Genomic DNA, 19,997 nt, shown 5'->3' on the forward strand with positions numbered 1-19,997 from the left:
TAGAGCCGGGGAATTAAACGAGGCCTTTATCAATTAGGAATCACATCTGGTATCCCCAAAAATCAACAATAATCACTTCATGAGCAATAGCATTTACAAAACATATCATTGACTAATTATCTCGAATATACAAAACTGGTTAAAAAATAAACCATAAAAAAACTAAATAACCTAAAAAGAACATCAAATGGTAATACTTTAAGGGCAATTGTGGTAGCTAAAATAATTGGAAATCACATGAATACATGATGACAATGAATAAATAAATAATCAGGTAACTAATAGAGGATGTTAGATGAAGTATGCTTACCGAACAGGAAGAGTTGGCCCACTTTAATATGCATGAGCACTGGAAGGAATGATCACAAGTAGTGGACGTGATGCCAGTTATCTCCTGGTCTAACCTTTCTAAATAATTGAATATAAGATGAGTACACGTGTCAATTAAACTACCAAGAAAGCTGAAAAAAGAGTTCAAAGAGATTGTATTATCGGAGAGGATGCCTGTATATTAAGAATTTCAATATGAATCACCAAACTATGATAACAAATATAAATAAATTATCCACAGAAGGAAAACAGATAATTGTAGAAACACCATAGTTTTTTTTTCATTTAATTTTTCCCTTAAATGCCTCACATTTAGTCATCCAACAAATGGTTTTGAAGGAAAATAATAAGAGCCTCAATTATGGTTTTAGTAGTTTCATTAACATTCCATGCTATGTTACTAAATACAAAAATGAGGATGCCTTCTAGTCCAAATCAGAACTTTTGCTAATCGCATTATCACATCATAAAGGTAAATTATGATAAGAATGCCTTCTACTAAAACCATCATTGATGGTTTTGAGATCAAATGAAATAGTTTAGGTTAATATTGGATTAACAACCAATTGTAAAACTTGTGCCACAGTCAATGATGCTCTGTACAATTTATATGGTAAATATAGGAAAATATTTAGTTCAAAATATCTTACCAAATTTTAAAATGAATCTCAAACCCATTAAATTTGTTTTAAATGATAAATTTTGATTGATACCTCATGTATTCCGCTTATCTCAAAGCAAATCTAATAGCTTTGAGATTCATCCTAATAAAAATTTTAATAAGGATATCATGAGCTAATTTTCTTTCATAAATATTCCCCGAATTTACCTCTAAGAAAAACCATAATGTAAGGCAAAGCAACATAGAAAGAACCTTAGAAAGAAATTAAAAAATGAGAATAGAAAATCAAATGCAAAATATTCCTCTTTCCATAACAGAAAAATTCACAGAAAAAAAATTCACCTATGCAGACAGGACAAGTTGGTAGTTCAGTGGATCCAAGCGGAGGAGTACAGGCAATCTCTGCCGACTCAGTGAACTCCAGAGAAGCTAGAAACAGAATATGGCAAATCTCCCCCTGCATTCACTGCCAAGACTGAAACCCTCACAACAATAAACAAGTCATCGGAATAAAATAAACGAACCGTTTACTGATTAACTACCTCAACTGAAGAGAATTTCCACCCATTTAGATTGAGATAGAATGCATCAGCGCTCTTCTGATCTTCGAAGTTAACCAGAACGCTGTACCGGTCCTCCATTCCGTCGTTCCTGAAACAAAGAAAACAATGTAATTTTTCATCGACTTCCCAACTGAGCGTGCATTCCATCACCCCCCCACCCACCCCCCGCGCCGAAGAATGAAACCTCGAAATTTTACCTAATGACCTGGATCCCTGCCGAACAGTCGGCATAGGAGCCGCAGAAACGAAGGAAATCCTCTGGCGAGAGATGACTAGGAACGGCAAGGACGAAGAGGAGCATTCCACGACTCGCCTAAAGAGAGCAAGAGTTGTGGATGAGAAGAATGCAAAAAAAAAAAAGGAGCAGATAGTAAAGGAATAAAGCAGGGAAGGACGAACCGGAAGGAAAGAGTCAGAGGAGGAGGGAGGAAATGAGGAGGAAGAGGGAAAAGTGGAAGAGGAAGAAGAGAGCGGTAGGGGTCTGCGGTAGAGGTGAACGATTCCGTGTAGTACTTGAATTCTAGGTTTAGCATTAGGACTTAGGCTGCTGCTCATCGCTGTGGAGTCACCGTGAAAGGTAGATCCCGGCGGCTGCCGGTGGGCGGAGCTTACGCCGGCGAAGCCTTCCTCCTTCATGGAAGGCGAATCCAGCGAGTGGATCCACAGCCAAAACATGCTTGCACCTTCTACAAATCGCGTTTCACATTGAAATTATAGAATTTATAGGAGAATAAATTTTCAAAATAATCATTCAATCTTTCTAATGTATCAAAATGAGTTTTCAAGTCAGATACAATCCGAATTTTATCTGTATTTGAACCCCCTAATTAGGAACAATTATCACGTCCTCCGATCGGACGTAAAAGAACATCCGAACAGCATTAAAATCCCGCCAAAAAACTCGGTATTTTGCTTGGTATTGCTAGGTATTATTAGGTAATAATGAGGAATACCGCTCTATGAAGACCAATACCGAGTTATACCGAGCAATACGGAGTTATACAAAAAATAACGAGTTTAGAAAAAACTCGGTATTTTTTTGTATAACTCGGTATAGCTCGGTATAACTCGGTATTGGGTTTTCACATGATGGTATTCCTCGTTATTGTTTGATATTGCTCGGTATTTCTCGTTTTTTGGTGCGATTTTAGCTCCGACCGACATAGCTCTACGTCCGGTCGGAGGACCTAATAATTGTTCCCTAATTAGAACCCAACACGAATTGCAAACAAAGTCAATTCGCCAAACACGACCCCAGTCTAACCTAGGCCGACCTGACCCAACACGCCGTCCCATTTGGATTTAATTTTTTTTCTCTCTGATTCATAAAATATTTGATTTTTTTGCAAATAAACATCAAATAAAAATACAAAATTTAGAAGATAATATGGTTTCAAATAATAAAAATGGTAAACAAAGTTCATATTTGTTACAAATATACTTTTACAAATCAAAATTTTAATTATTTAATTATAAGTTAATAAACATATAAGCTTTATTGGTGTACTTCTCCAATAAGGTCATAGTTATTCTCTTCAATTACAATTTCATCCTAAAAAATATAATAATTAGCAAAAAAAATATTCATAATTTTCTAAATATTGTGAGTTCGAAAAAGATTTCAATTGCAAGGCTTAGGTTGTCCCTCAAAAAAAGCTATCAACTCAAAAAAATATCAGTGCATTTCAGTATTGTCATCCAAGGCAACAATTTGTGTTTGCTAAATTAGCATATGTTCAATTAGTAGTATATGGCTATATGCTCAATCAAAGATAACACAAATGTAACATAGTTGCAAATGATTTCCTTTGAGAGGGTTTACTTCTCATTGCTCGGCCATTCCAAAAAGAAATTTGAGCGATAACACATATATGAAGCTATACATTGCTCCACAAGACCATATCCAATGATTCAAAGGTTTAACAGCATCAAATTCATAGGACAAAATAGCAAAGCTACTAAGTAACATATAACCCGATTTCAGTTTGAAAATATAGGGTTTCATGTCAATTGCTCCATGGACAAACTAATAGACAAATACAATACATATATATCATTTCTAATACAATTAAAAGCAAATAGACCTCATGATCAGTTCATTTACACCATAAAACCTCCAATCCATCATTTTATTGCTCATCGCATGTCATTCAATTGTGAGATTACCGAACTCCTTAGATACTAAGAAAGACATAATAATTTCTTTAATATTTCTCTCTATGATGCCTTGCATGCTCAATGAGAGAAGGACAACAATTGTGCCTCAACTGTTAGAGAAGGAACAAACGATGGTCTAACGACTTGATGTGAGTGATTTCATGCTTTGGTTGTAAGACATTTTTCTAATGTCACAAACCCATCATTAAAATTTATCTTTTAGTGTTCTTTGTTCTTATTTTTTTAATTTTGTTGCCTACATTATTAATATGTCATAAAAAAATTATCTTTATTGACACATTCCTCGATGCAGATTTGAATTAAAAACTTTAAAAATTAAATTCATGACCATCCGAATTTTAATTTCATCAAATGGAATTTCTCAACCAGACAAAGCCAACGATAATAAATGTGGTCTAATCTAAGTTTGAATAAGCCGAGATTGAGCACTTAAAGCATAGTTAAAACTTCATAATATTAATTGAATGATCATGTCATTTCTAAATTTGACATGCTTATAGTCAAACTGATCATCTCAATGAAACAAATCCAATGAGCATATGATTGCTTAAGTATGATATGATTAAGGCTCTTAAATGATGAATGAATGATTCATAACCAAGGGAATCAATATTAATAATATGATGGAGTGATTCAAAATGTTTTTAATATTTATGAGGCATACTACAATTAAAAAACTTATAAATAGGTCCCCACTCTCGACTTGAACCTTGGATTGAGATTTAGAGAGTTTTAAGGCTTAAAAGATCCTGAAACACCACCTGAGCACCATTTTTAAACCAATGTCCATTTATCATCACCATTAAAACATATAATCTTCATGGTTCGACCAACGTTCGATTGTCGACATCGAACAACTGCCCAACGGTGTCGCCAAACAACTACCGGACACCATCGTCAGACCAACACCCGTATGCTACCATCAGACCATCACCAAAACATCATTATCAAAAAACCATTTGATGTCGACTTTGGGTTATCGATTGATTGTCACCATCAGAACTTCACTTGATGTTGCTATTGAGCCATTTCAACCCCAATATTATAATATCACATGATCACCATCACTGTTATATAGTCATTGGACCACCGTTGCCTGACTATGGTACTCCTAACCATAGTCGCCTAATTACAGTCCTACTTTGACATATTTATTGGGATATGATCCTCTTGACCATCGTTGCAAGACTACAATCCTCTAACCAATATCACCCAACTTCGACCATCATCATAACTGCCCAACTTTGATCCTCTAATCACAGTTGCTCGACTACCATCATATATCCTTCTAACCATCATCGCCCAACTATGATTATTTTGACCTATATCATTCGAATATATTCCGTCTAAATATTATGATTCAACTATGATTTTCATACCACCATCGTCTAACTATGGTCCTCCTGTGATGCCCCAATATTCATTTTTAAAAGAATTATCTATTTCAAGCTCTTAATTAATTTACCATAGTAATCTCATTTTAATAAATAGAAACCATTAGAAGCAACTATAAATTCTTTTATTCAATTTACAATTTATCCATTTCCCAAAATTATATATAATAGCCAGAAGTTCAATTAATACTTCATTTTATCTCACTAATCTACTAACTACAAAAGAATAAAATAAAAAAACTAAAATTAAAATAAAACCTAAAAATTCTTGTCAGCCTCACTCCACTGGATCTTGACTCCTTTCTAAAATATATAAGAAAATCACATAATGAGTTAACAACTTATAATATTATTAAAACTTAAAACTACAATCAACACAGACAATAAAATAGTATGCATATAATCAATGTCAGTATGAAAATGTAACTATGAAAACATGTTGTAAACAATATGTATGGTGTCATTTCATATGAATAATGGAAATCATTAAAAGCAATATAATTCAGATTTACTAATTAGTATTCATATACAGGATCATTACATTCTATCATTTATTATACCCATTAGTTAAAAGATGGTCTATATTTTATTTTATGTAAATTTGTACACATTTCATTAAAAGAATATTCATTATGCTACATTTATCATATGTATGTATATCATGTTCCTATCAAAATTAATGTATTATATATCAGTCTTATCAATTGTATTAGCCTTATTTATAATGTCGTAAGCCGGCCTGTATGTGTATGCATATCATACAACATCAATATCATATGCACTATATATCTTGTATATTATGTAGTAAATGTATATCATATGCTATTATATCAATCTTATCAATCATATCATGTGTGTGTTGTATCAATCATTTCCTATATCATATGCATATCGTATCATATCATGTCACTTATGTAATTTATCATGTAAGTTAATATCATATGTATATGTACGCAATGTAAACAATGTAGGACATTTAGCTACCTGTGATATTTTTCTCTATATCTAATCCTATAGGAATTAGTTGCAACCATATAAGTCGTATTTTTAGGAATTTGTCCGATATCTTATATCACAAGTCTTGTGGCTGACATGTAAGAAGTCATCACTTCCTGCTTGTTAGCATATCATCTGTATACCTCCCTTTTCACTTTCTTAGAATTACACCATAAACTTTATTAAAAGAAAAGACTATTGGCTTATCCTCTTGTACATGGTAACACATGATTTTAAAAAATGAATTGGACAGGCCATTTAACTAGTTCAACCAAATCAGTCTGCTTCTAATAATAAAATCATTCTATGGGCAACCGATGAAAAACAAAATAAATTTTTGGCTAAACCAGTGAACTAACCATATTTGAATGAATCGCCCTATTTTTATTTTAGTAAATATGAGCCATCCAAGGGAGATCGAATGAGTAAAATAAGTAACAAGAACTCTAATTAATTACATAGTTTCCCTAAAAGAAGTAAATGCTCATTCATTTTTACCTTCAAGTTTCCTGTCCTATAACACGAACTCGCTCACAACCATCTTTGGCAATATTTCAAAGCCATCTTTGCTCACAGCTCGAGAGGAATTGTTTATTTGAGTAAAGGTGGATCAAGTCACTAGGATATTTTTTGAAGCCATCTTCACTCGCTCTCCGTCCTCGACATTTTTATTTAAGATCTATTTAAGGTCCTTTTTTTCAAGATCAAGCTTGGGTTATTTCACTTAGTTGTGTATAGTTTTATTATTTAATTGATCAAGCATGGGTTATTTTCCTTCATTATCTAATCATTGATTCCATCTTCCAAACTCAATTGAATGTATTAGTGAGATGAAAGGAGTGTCAGAGAGGTAATTAGTCTGTTATATTCTACTGAGAGCATTGATGATGCATTTGTCTATGATCAATATAAGTCAAATAATTTTTAGATAAGATATAAAGTATTGCACACAATTGAACAAAAATCAACTTAAAATTAATGCAAATAATTTTAAAGGCTCTTTTAAATTGTCACTTTTTGTATGCAAAACCAAATTAATATAATTGAGAGGTTGTTGATGGCCGACTTGGGAGCTCAAACTCATTCTTAGTTTATAACAACACCGAACCAAATGGGATTTGATATCATTTGCAAAAAATAAAAGCCAATAATCATATTTGACAATATCATTATGGGGCTTAAGGAGTTCAAAATGAAATGTGGCTTCTAAGTCAAACCAACCAAATGATAAATTCAGTATAAATCTTAGAAAGCAAAATCAAATCACTTATCAAATTTCTTTGTTAGTTATTTGATTATTCATTGGCATTGATTTATATTCATAAGTTTAAATGTGACAATTTGTTTTTGATAATCAAATCATATTTGATAGGTTAGGAACTTAGGGTAATTTTGATAGGGAAAATTGATTTATTATTTGAGAAAAATTGATTTATATTCATAAGTTTTATTATTTTTTAATAAAATTAATAGTTATTACGTCATCCTATTCAACCCTGATTTACACCGATCACACCATTGAACCGTGAACCTCTCTTTCTTCTAATTTATTCTCCGGTCTAGTTTTACAACATTGGGGTAATATGTCTTTAGTCAACCTAAATTAGTCAATCATTTTGAGCAAGCTTTTTTTTTTAACCTTTTCATGCATTTCACATCATATAAAGTATAATAGTAAATATTATATACACTCGATTCAATTATCATTATACTCAGCAGTATGATTATAGTATGCCAAAAATACATGTTGAATTAAATGAATAATAAATGTATGCATATCAAGTTAGTAGTTTTAGGATTTAATCTAAGTTTATAGGTATTTCTATATTTTGATTTTGTACAGTTATGGCTAGCTTTTGTCGTATTTTACTCAGCTTTATGTTCAGTAGCCATGTATTATAATGCATATCTTGTAGATACATTTTGATAAAATGAAAGAAATCATATCGATAAGTTTATTTACACTACTTCAGATATTTTTAGTAGCTTTATAGTCAGTAGCTTATTTTAAAGTTTAAATTGGAAAAAAATTATGAAACATTTCTAAAATTAGATATTATGACTTGCCTGTCACGTCTCAATATAATAGGACTTGCCCCATCAGTAGGTCTTGTTAGGTTGGGTTATGATAATCTTTTTTGGTATCATAGTAATAGTTTTGGAAGTGGATTATAAAATGGAGCTATAGTAATTAATTTGTAGGTTAATTAGGGTAGTTTTGAGTATGTGTATGTGTTCATTTTTATTTTTTTCAAGTGCATGTATGATCAATTACATATTCTATACAAGTGTGGATACGTTAAACATAGACACGATAAATGGATATAGCACTAGTTAGGTAGCACCTATATACAATACGGCTATGATAATTAGTTCTGACATAGTTTCATATTTTACTAGTTTGATAGCCCAAATGATGTGGGTGAGGCATAGAGCTTTCTTGTTATTATATTTGATGAGGTAGATTGATATCTATAGATGTTTATGAGATTGAAGCCTATGAGGTTTGAGGGTGTTATTGAGCCTACGGTAGTAGAGGACTGGTTGAGGAGGTTGGAGAAGACATTTGATAGTATGTATTATCCTCCTAAGAGGGAAGTACCATTTGTAGTCTTTTTGCTAGATGGTGAGCCAAAGCACTGGTTGATGGGTTAGTATAAGGATAATTTTTATGCGATATTGAACTCATTAATTAGTTGGGAGGAGTTCTCTAATATATTTCAAGTAAATTTATACCATCTTCTACTTTACAGTAGGTGTAGGAGATTTTTATGAGATTAATTCAAGGGAGAAAGATAGTTATGCAGTATGAGCTAAGGTTTACCACTTTAATTAGATATACTATGTAGTTGATTAGCACTCCAATGGAAAAGTGCTACAGGTTTTAGAGAGAACTTTGGGATAGTTTAAGACAGCCTATGCTACCATTTCACATTTTTAATTTCTCTTAGCTAGTGGAGAAAGCTCACCTAATATAGAATGATATGATAGATACTCAATAGTTGTGAACTATTAGTAGGTAGAGGTTTATTAACAAGATATCTTGTAGTGGGTTTTTTGGAAAAAGAGTTTATTTGCGCCTGGATATTCCAAGAGAGGTGGACAATCAATATCTACAACAGTCTCTAGTAGTGGCAACATAGATAGTTCTGGTTTTGCTAGTGGAAAACTTATGTGCCAGAGTTATGACATTCACTATTATGGTCAGTACTATAGGATGACTAGACAATGCTTTAGATGCAGTCAGATAGGGCACCGGGAAGTAGAGTTTCTACAAGAAAAATTTGAGCCTAGACCGAGGGTAGTTGCACTTTGTATATTTTTTGAGGGACCATTTAGTAGAGCATGTAGTTTTTGTTATATAGTAATAATGTTATTTGGAAGTGGTCAGAGAGTGACTTATAGTTCTACTGCTCTAATTCAGCAATGTGTATATAGTTTGACTCAGTAGGAGGCTCGTGATGCTCTAGATGAGGTTATATATATGACTTATATTTTTTAGCATTTTATGTCATATTTTATTCAATTATGGAGCCAACATTCATTTATTTATGAGTATTTCTTCAATTTACTACACTTACCTTCAATTTTATTGTATGTTTCTATTTTTGTTACTTTATCGACTGGAGATGGTATGACAGCCAGTAGAGTTTATTTTTATGATATTGAGATTTCTCATAGGAGTGAAAGTTTAGTTTGATTTTATTACACATTTCTTCATTTTATGTCATTCTGGGTATGTACTAGTTTAGTCGGTATGAGGCTTAAATTAGTTATTTGAAGAAGTGAGTTATATTATTACTAGGCAATGAGTATGTTTTGAAGAGTTAGATAAGTTCTATCCTACTTAATTTCTATTATGAAAGCATACAAATTATAGAAGAATGGTTGTATGGTATTTATGGCATCAATCTAGGATACGAGTATAGATTTTGGTTTTCTTACTTATATATCAACAATACAAGAATTTTTAGATATATTTTCCAAGGAGTTAGTTAATTTGCCTATGAATAGATACATATAGTTTTATATTGATGTATTTCTCGAAACGACTCTGATATTCAACTCTCTATATAGGATGACACATTAGAAGCTTCAAGAGTTGAAGGTTCAACTTTAGTAGTTAGTTGATAAAGGTTTCATTCATCCTAGTGTGTATCTGTGGGGAGCACATATTCCATTTAAGAAGAAAAAGGATGGTATATGTGCATGTTTATTGATTGTAGAGAGTTGAACAAAGTCACTATTAAGAATAAATATATGCTGCCACTAATTAATGACCTATTTGATTGGTTTGTTGGATCTTCTATTCAACATATGATTTAAAACTTATCTCTGTGGTTTTTGCATTAAAGATTTAGATATAATATTTGTATGGTGTCAGGTGCAAGTTTTTTATCAATTATTAGAGCTTGAAGTGCATATTCATTCAGAAGAATTTAAATATGAGGCAAAGGATATGACTTGAGTTAATCAAATATTATAATTTGACTATTAAATATCATCTTGTTAAGGTTAATGTGGTGGCAGATGCTCTAAGCAGGAAATCTTCTGAAGTTTCATTTTTTCAGCTTACTTCTGATGAGTCTTTGATACGACATATGAAGATATTATAGTTGGAGGTAGTTTCTTCTACTAATTAGGATTCTAGTATATTGGCTCAGATAATCATTTAATTTATTTGGATGAAAATATTTGGAAAGCTTATAAGCCAGATACCGAATATCTAAAGTTGATTAATCAGATTAAATTTGGAAAGAAATATGAATCAAGAGTGTCTGATTTTGATATTATATTATGTAAGGACGGTTTATGGGTTCCTATTTTTTGAGATATAAGGAGGGCAATTATACATGAGACTTATTATTCATGATACATTATCTACCCAAGAAGTAGAAAAATGTATAGTGATTTGAAAGATATATGTTGATAGTCTGAATTAAAGAAGAACATAACATAGTTTGTTTCAAAGTGAGAGGCTTATTAGTTAATAAAGGTAGAGCATCATCGACTGGATGGTCTTCTATAGTCATTACTTATTTTAGAGTGGAAATGGAAAGATGATGATGGATTTTGTTATGACTTTTCCCAGACTAAGGTAGGGTCATGATGTTATCTATATTATTGTCAAACAATTAATGAAGGCTTCTCATTTTATTTTGATATGGCAGATTGATCCAATAGACAAGTTATAATAAATATCAATGATATTATCAAATTGCATGGTATGTCAAAGGTGATTATATCTAATCATGATGATAGGTTTATCTCTAGATTGTAGAGAGGTATTTAACGGTGACTAGGTACAAAGTTGCACTTCAATACAAGTTTTCATCTACAAATAGATGGATATTCTGAAAGGTCTATTCAAGTACTAAAGGATCTTATGAGATTACGTGTTCTAGATTTTGGGGGTATTTGGGAAACACATCTCATTGATAGAGTTTGCTTATAATAATAGTTATCAATACAACTTAGGTATGGTTCCTTAAGAAGATTTGTATGGTAGAAAGTCTATGACTCCTTTGACTTTAATAGAAGTGGGAGATAGACATATGATAGGGTTAGCCTTTGCTGATGACTCTACAACAAAGATTCATTTGATTATAGGAAGATTGAGACATATGATAAATAGGAAAAATATTTATGATCTGAAACATATGTTGGTTGAGTTTCATATTGGAGACTTTATTTGTTAAATTTATCCCTATGAAATGTGTCAACATATTTGAGAGAATTAAGCCCAAGATATATTGGACCTTTTAAGATTATTGAAAGGATTGGAGAATCTACCTGCAGGTTATTGTTACCAAATGACATATCTGAGATTCATGTATCACTTCTGACGAAAAGGGTATCTGATTCTATAAATAGGATATCTGCTGAAGACATTGAGCACATCCAAATTTGAGTTATAAAGAAGAACCATAGAGGATCCTAGCTTATGATGCAGAAGGTTAAAAGGGAAACATATTCTTATGGTCAAAGTGCAGCATAAGAACATGACTGCTAGAGAGATGACTTGGGAGAAGGAATATGAGATGAGATAATTGTATCTAGGTTTATTATAACTTAATTTATCTTGGAAATATCAAGAAAGATATTTTTATGTGGGTAGATTGTAGTAGCCTTCAAAATTTAAAAGATAAGTTTGACCAACAACAGTAAAAAATAATCCATAGTCATTATGAGTTCAAATCACTAACTCTCTTCACTATAATATAAATATTACTATGGATTAGTTTCATTATTTTTTCTTAATTTTTTGGCATTGGTTCAATTCCTTAAGAAATTGACACATATTGGTGCAAGTGAGATTTTTGGGACAGTTAGGTGTTTAATTTGCAAACCAATTTTACCCAAGTATTTTAGACACAACTAATTTATGAATATTTTTCTATAATTATTGTATCCCCATATTTGAAGTTATAAAAGGATTTTTGGCTAAAAATTGAATAATTGGCATAGAACAATTATATATTTTAAATATTTTCTTATAAAATAAATATCTTTAAGCACTAATCCCATTTCCTTAATAGAGAAGTGAAAAAATAAAACATAGAGGAAAAAGAAGAGAGTGAGTGAGTGAGAGAGAGAGAGAGAGGAGGGATAAAATAGGAATTAGATTTTGGAGGTCATAGAACTGTGTTTGCTTGTCAGCATAGTTGGAAAACTTATTCATCATGAGGTAGGTCACACTACACCTATCTCAATTTTTAAAAATTATTTTAGAATCTGATCTAAGTTTATAAGTATTACTTTGTTTTGATTTTGTACAGTCATAACTAGCTTTTGTTACGTTTTTCTTGCTTCTTATTCAGTAGCAATGTATTGTAGTATAGATCTTATAGATATATTTTGATGAAATGAAAGAAATCTTATGGATAAGTTTATTTACACAATTCAAGAAGTTTTTAGTAGCTTTGTAGTTTGTAATTTATTTTATAGTTTAAATTGGAAGAATAATTTTGAAACATTTAAAAAATGATATGATTAGTTTGCCACATGTCAACATGATATGACCTGCCTCATTAGTAGGACTTATTGGGTTAAGTTGTGATATTATGGTACAAAAGGTGACTATCAAATTAATAATAAGTATTGACTTTACGAACCTAACTAAGTATGCCCCAAATATGTGTACCCTCTTACAAAAATCAATTTACCAGTGGACTCGACACTTGAATTTTTTTTGATGAGTTTTCTAACTTTCTCAAGATATTATCTAATCAAAATGTACTCATCTAATTGTGACAATACTTCATTCATCATATAAGATGGCTTATAATACTATAAGTCCATGTCATTTAGACTTAAGAATGTAAGGGTGACTTATGAAACGATAATTGACGAAGTATTTTATGGTGTAGAAGGGAAAAAACATTTAAGTGCATGTAAATGACCTATTGATAAAGAGAAAGTTATATAAGAAACACATTCTAGACCTAAAAGAGATATTTATCACACTCAAAAGGTATAATATGCAATTGAAGTCTTTAAAATATACTTTTAGTGCAGGTTTGGTTAAGTTCACTGGGTTTCTCCTTACACTTGATTAGGGCATTAAAATAAACGGCATATTTTAAAGCAATTTTAGAAACACCATCAGATAAAGATAACTTAGAGTAAGTGGTAAATATTATCAACATAAAGCTTTACTCGACAAGATAGATCACTCTAGTAGATTATGCAATATAAGGAGTTGAGAAAATGTCAAATCTTATACACAACAAGAATGGCTATTAATGTCAAGTCTTGTAGAGAGACTCATATGACAGGGAGAACAACAAAGGATTTGATAGTACCATCCTAATAGATGAAATTTGTTATAAGTCTTCATGCACCGACATGATAATTAAAATAAGGGTTGAGTAGTCATATAAACATTTTTATTTTGAGTACTTTATAGAGAATTGGTCATATTACCCCAAAGAGTGAAATATAGTTTCCTATAAATACTCAAATGATAAAAATATGTAACTTGAATGGGCCAGAGATTTCCCCTACTCAATGAATAATATAGAATAGGGTTTATTTTATTCTAGGTAATCAAGTTTTTCATGGGTGTAAGCCCCTATTGACAATTACATCTTGAACAAGGATTCCAAGAATAGTCTCGATTGTCGATGCTTGTTCATTTTTTCTTTTGGGGTTTGCTATATAAATGGTTTTTAAGGTTTGTTATTCCAATAGAAAAGAAAGGCTCAAAATACTACCCAAGGAGGTTAGTATAATATAGATGGAGTCATGCAAAGCAAACATATTACATATAGTAGTTGAACTTATGAAGGGATGTCATCATGTTATGTGAAAATATGGGGCTTATAGTCTCCAAAAGAATGGGAGCTTCCCAAGGATAAATAGCCTGACACTAAAACAACAGTGTCAACCTCAATCTTTAATTTTAAAAGGGACTAAACATATTAAAGAAGAACAACCAACAACTTAATCTAATACAAACACAATGATAAGACTTATTACTCAAAACTAATCAGTGATTAAAGATTCTGATAACTTGCACTTACATTCTTGCTCGAAAAGGATGGCTAGCTAGAACCACCTAATTGCATAAAACATGATATCCATTCTTTATTCAAGTGCAAGATAAGGTAGGAGTGATATATAAGAAAGAGGGTCTTATGACCTTACCACTGAAGGAAAGGTAGTCAGACTATGAGTGGACATTATATGCTTTTGTAAGTTTTAATATTAGTAAACTCTAAATGAATTATAGAAAGTAAATCCAAACCCTATGATTGATCTCAACATCTCCTACAATTATCTTGAGCATGCACAAATCCATTTGGACCCATGGTTGACCATGAACGGTCATTGTGATCATATGGCCTTCCTTTGACCTAAATTGCTAAATTCATGCATACACTCCATTCTAAACCCAACCAATGCATGCTAAACATCCCAAAAAAACAACTCAAACTTTTTTTAGTACATTGGTACCTATGGTGAGCCATTATTGACCATGGTTGACCTAATTCACCATCAATGGGATTTTTAACCTAAATATACATTTTATGCATTTGATCATATCAAGACCTTAGATTAACCTCCAATTAATTTAAACCATCACATAAATTCTTTTAGGCATAAGGAACCTATCCCTTGGGCTAGGTTAACCCTTGTTGACCAAATGGCTCATATGGCCTTTCCTTTTGCATTTGATCTTTATCATTGAACTCTTTGACCCCTAAAGCATGTCAATAGGCCCATGAGGTTCACATGAGCTTTCCCTAACCTACCCAACCATTGGGCCCACTTGGTTTAGCCAATTGAGCTAACCAAAGTGAAACTAGAAGGGTTTATTTGAGCCATTGCATCATATAAGCTCAAATTTCCTAAACCATTGCATGTATTACATGCCTAATGCACCTTCCCTAGCAAACCCATCCCATGGGCTAGCTTGGGTTAGCAAAAAAATTGTCTAATTTAAACTCTTTAAAATGGCTTCCAATGAACTAACTTCCATCCTGAGCCCAATTGGGCTAATTCATTGCATGAGTTTCATTCCTCTTGACCCAAGGAGCCTACCTAGCCTAGCAATTTCTGACTTGGCCAAAGGTGGGTGGAAGATAAAGAAAGTGATTAGTCATTCTTCAATTCATTCATAAATTCTAGTCCAACTAACCATATGCCTCATATCTTCACAAATACTTTTTGGAGCTCTATTGGATCTTCCCCTACTCTAAATTCAATCCAAATAGATTTTCAAAATGTTTATAACTACACTCAATGTTGGTGATGAAGGGTTCTTGATTCCTATTCCCAGAGCTTTGTGTGGTGTAAATATTATGCCTAGGTGATTTAGATATAACTCCTAAATATTCTAATTTTTTGAGAAATTGTAGCAACCTAAATAGTAAAAATGGATAAAGCGTCAGATTCATAAACTCCAGCCACTCTCTTAGAATTCACCCTATTGGAAGGCTATAGAAAATTATTTATCCATTTCCTCTATAAGTGCATATGTCTCATCAAAGGGTTTATACATTAAAGATCCTCCTACTGTTACATCTATGATTGACCTTAGGAATCATACCAATCCATTATAAAAAGTTTGAATAACCATTTTTTAAGGTTTGGTGAGGGCATTTTTTAAGCATTTCTTTGAATATATTTCAGCTTTCATAAATTGAATATCCCTCATCAAAGGTTTAAAAACCTATGCATTTTTGAAGCACAAGTCCATCATCTTTTTCAAGCTTCATTTTTCGAAAAGTCTCTCTAACTTCACTTTTACTAATATGATGATAAATACAAAAAAAATTATGAATGATATTATCTAATATTTTTACTTACATAAGTATATAGTAAAACTCATTTTCTTAATACTTTTTAAAACATTCTTATAAAGCTTCCTTTTCTCCTTCTCATATATAACCATGATATCATTTTATATAGTTGCCTTTGAATATTTCATAAAATAAGGGCACATCAACTTCAAAGCTAAATTAAAATTAAACTCATTAACAATTTAGAAAGGATTTCTTTTTAATCAATATATAATGAGCAAATCAACTCTCTAAGTTGTGTTATGTTCATACTTTAAAGTAATTATAATATAACCTTCTTGGTTTATTTGGGGACATGCACTACCATGATATTTTGAATGAAAATATAATATTATTTGCTTCTTCAATGCATGAATCTTGGATGTACAATGCTCCAAATGCCTTATGAATTGAGTGGTTGCATTAATATTTCTTACGACAACTTTCTTTTGGTAGGGATAACATTCTCCCTTCTTTTAGCCATAAAATAAATAACTTCTTTGAACTCATCCAAACATTTTACATCTTCATTCTCTTATTAATCTCCATTGCAATTTTCAATTTAATTTTCCTCACCAACATCTTTAATATCATCATGGTCAATATTATGATTATCATTGAAAATCACATTTTCAATTAGATTGAAGGGGTTTTGTTGCACAATAATGTAAGATTAAAATTGAACATCAAGTGTTTCATTCTCAACATTCATCTGCTCACTAAATAATGCATAAAAAAAAAAACTTGACTTTATTACCTTCAAGATGGGTACATTATACATTAAGAAAAAAACCATATTAAATCTTTTAATACATTAAAAAAATTTATAATGTAGCCATCAAGAAGAAAAAACCTTGACTTCACTACCTTCAAGATGAATATATAACATATCAACAACAAAATATTTAAAATATTTTTAAGCATTATAAAATTTTATAATTATAGTGTGCTTGAACACTCTTGATGATAGAGTGATAGAGAATTTAACATCTCACCTTTGTAAGAAGTTCCATTGCACGCATATATAAGAGAAGAGTGTAATAATTATAAGATACAATTGAATTCCTAACTTGAAATTTTCTAGAGAGGGAAAACCAAGGGGCTAGACTGATTTAAAATGATTCCATCAGTGTTTGTTATTAATTATAAATGATTTATTTTCTAATAATTGGGAAAAGTATTGATATAAGATTAGTCATACATGACAAATATAAAGTGGAAGTTGGAAAAGCCTTATGGCATAGAAGTTATATTCAATAGTTCATTTCATGTTATCCAATCACACTCCTTTTAAGTGGAGAAACCTTAGACTAAGAAATGTAATATAAGTTTGAGTGCTGATATTGAGAGGCATATTTACTTTTGATGGCGTGAATGATCTTACAAGTGACACATGCATTAACGATGGTAGGTGACGAAGCCAGCAGACATTTAAGCAATTAGGTAATAATGGTTAGAAGATTGTAACTTGAGAGCCTTTTTTGGGCGATGATGGTCAAGAGGATAGTAGTCGAACAATGGTGGTTGAAAGGATCGCAATTGGGTAACATAGGTTAGATGAGCATAATTGGATAATGGAGGTCAGATGCCTGTAGTCATGCTACGATGGTCGAAAAAGTTGAGTTGGGAAACATTGATTTGAGGATTGTAGTTTGACAACATTGGTCGAAGGACTATTTGTCAGGTTATGGTGGTTAGAGGATTATAATCAGAAGAAGGCGGTTGAAAGGATCATAGTTGGCCGACATTGCTCTTAGGATCACATCAGGCTGATAGTGGTGGTGAGGTGTAATACTCTTGAATTTAATTTTCACTAAATTTTAACAAAATTGGTTGAGTAACACTGTGGTGTTGAGCATGGGGCACAACAGCTCCAATCTCTTATATTTTTTGAAATTGAGGTGGTGCTATAACGTTGGGTCTGTAGCACTGCAGCGCTAGGTTTAGAATTTTGTTTTTTTATAAATAAAATATATAAAATCTTTAGATTAAAACCCTTTCTACCCCTTCTCCCTCCCCCATTTCCTTCCTTAGCAGGGTGAGAGGAGAGAGAAGGGGAAAGAAAAAAAGAGAGAGAAAGGAATGCAGAGGAGAGATAAAGTAGGGATTAGGCTATTATTTCCTATCACTTATGTTGTGAAAGTGTTTTGATCGTGATAGGTAACCCAAACCCTACTTCTATTTTCATTGATTTTGTGATTTGCTTATTTCTCCCTCCCAAAAATTAATAAAGTATAATATCTTTCATTTTAGTAACTTTTTACTGTATAATTTTTTATATGTGATATATATCATTATCATGAGCATTTTGACTAGTTTATATTAAAATTTTAATGGGTGGTTTTTCTTATATTTCATTTTAAATTGAAATGAATAGTATAATACTTAATACAAAAAAATCAAGAGTTATTACACTATATTTTACAAAGTAATAACAACATAGCAGTTATCCAGATTCAAATAATAGTACTAACTAAATAAATAGAATTGAAATTCATATCATAGAATAGTTCAAATCATATTTTTTGGGTCCCAGACAGAATCTTAAAGGATTCTAACCATTTATGACTCTCTTTGGTGCTTAAAACAGTAGAATATGATTGTAGGCACCAAGTACATGACATATTTTATAGGGATACAAAGACTTAGAGTGAGCATGATAAAGAGAATAGAGTACTTAGAAAATCTAAGGAAAAACTAAGAAAATCTCGAGAATGCTCTAGTAGATCAATAATGATCCTCCAAAACATTCTAAATGCATCTTTTCACCTTTTATTTATAGGGATACAAGAGCTATATAGAATGTTACATAAAAAAGATTAAAAAACATCATTAATTACTTCCCATTATGGACTATATATGACATGTCTCATGGCTTGATAGGCGCACATATGACCCTTTGTTTTTAGTTTGGTCCTTGGATTTTAAGACAAATACCCTTTATCGAGTTTTCACAGATGAGTTGGTATAACAAGTCTTCCAGACAAGCGGGTGAGTAATGGTGAATCCTATATGCATGTTAGCGAGTCTCTAGGTATAATCTTAAGGCGTTAAATACAAATGGTAATTTACGTTGGGTTATGATAGTCGTGAGCTAAATATTGATTGAGCATAGAGGATCGAACCCTTGGCCTCTTGAGATGCTCATTCCCTGTACCTATATTGAAGTGCTAGTGACGGTTTGCTTGTTTGAATAATGGAAAGTAGCTTTGGGGGAGCTATCACACACTCAAAGAGGAAAGCCTTTGAGCTTGAATGGATTTATACAAGTCCTTGTAGCTCTAGCTAGGGACCACTCTTTGACTTGTCCTACCTTGGCGACTCATTTCTTAATGGCTAATTTTCTAAATGGAGCATCATCAAAATTTAATTAAGTCGAAAGAGAGTAATTAAAATTTATTTAGTAAAACGAGCAAATACGAAAAATAAGTTTTTGTATTTTTGAATACATAAGTTTATTTTGCGTATTCTGAATTTAAACATTGTTTTTACGTATTCAATTATTTAATATTTAATTATTTAATTATTTTAACGAATTTATTTGATTTTCAATATTTAATTTTTTTATCTGTCATAAGATTTAATACCTACATTTTATAAATAAATAAATAAATAAATATATATATAT

General features: G+C 31.6%; 1 protein-coding gene across 2 annotated transcripts in view; it reads right to left on the reverse strand.

Moving 5' to 3' along the window:
- The window catches only part of LOC110096035 (BRCA1-associated protein), a 38,377-nt gene extending 36,106 nt beyond the window's left edge, over positions 1 to 2,271 (reverse strand). The window contains exons 1-5 of one of the 2 annotated variants that reach the window (XM_020821876.2): positions 1,915 to 2,271; positions 1,713 to 1,828; positions 1,495 to 1,603; positions 1,295 to 1,409; positions 311 to 408 (exon numbers count right to left, since the gene is read on the reverse strand). In XM_020821876.2, the coding sequence (XP_020677535.1) occupies positions 311 to 408; positions 1,295 to 1,409; positions 1,495 to 1,603; positions 1,713 to 1,828; positions 1,915 to 2,190 (714 nt within the window). In that variant the 5' untranslated portion in view covers positions 2,191 to 2,271. The remainder of the gene's footprint in view (positions 1 to 310; positions 409 to 1,294; positions 1,410 to 1,494; positions 1,604 to 1,712; positions 1,829 to 1,914) is intronic. The other variant, XM_020821826.2, reaches the window with a different exon arrangement.
- Positions 2,272 to 19,997: the final 17,726 nt, after the last annotated feature.

Source organism: Dendrobium catenatum, unplaced genomic scaffold, assembly GCF_001605985.2.
Source record: "Dendrobium catenatum unplaced genomic scaffold, ASM160598v2 fragScaff_scaffold_265, whole genome shotgun sequence".
NCBI classification, from domain to species: domain Eukaryota; kingdom Viridiplantae; phylum Streptophyta; class Magnoliopsida; order Asparagales; family Orchidaceae; genus Dendrobium; species Dendrobium catenatum.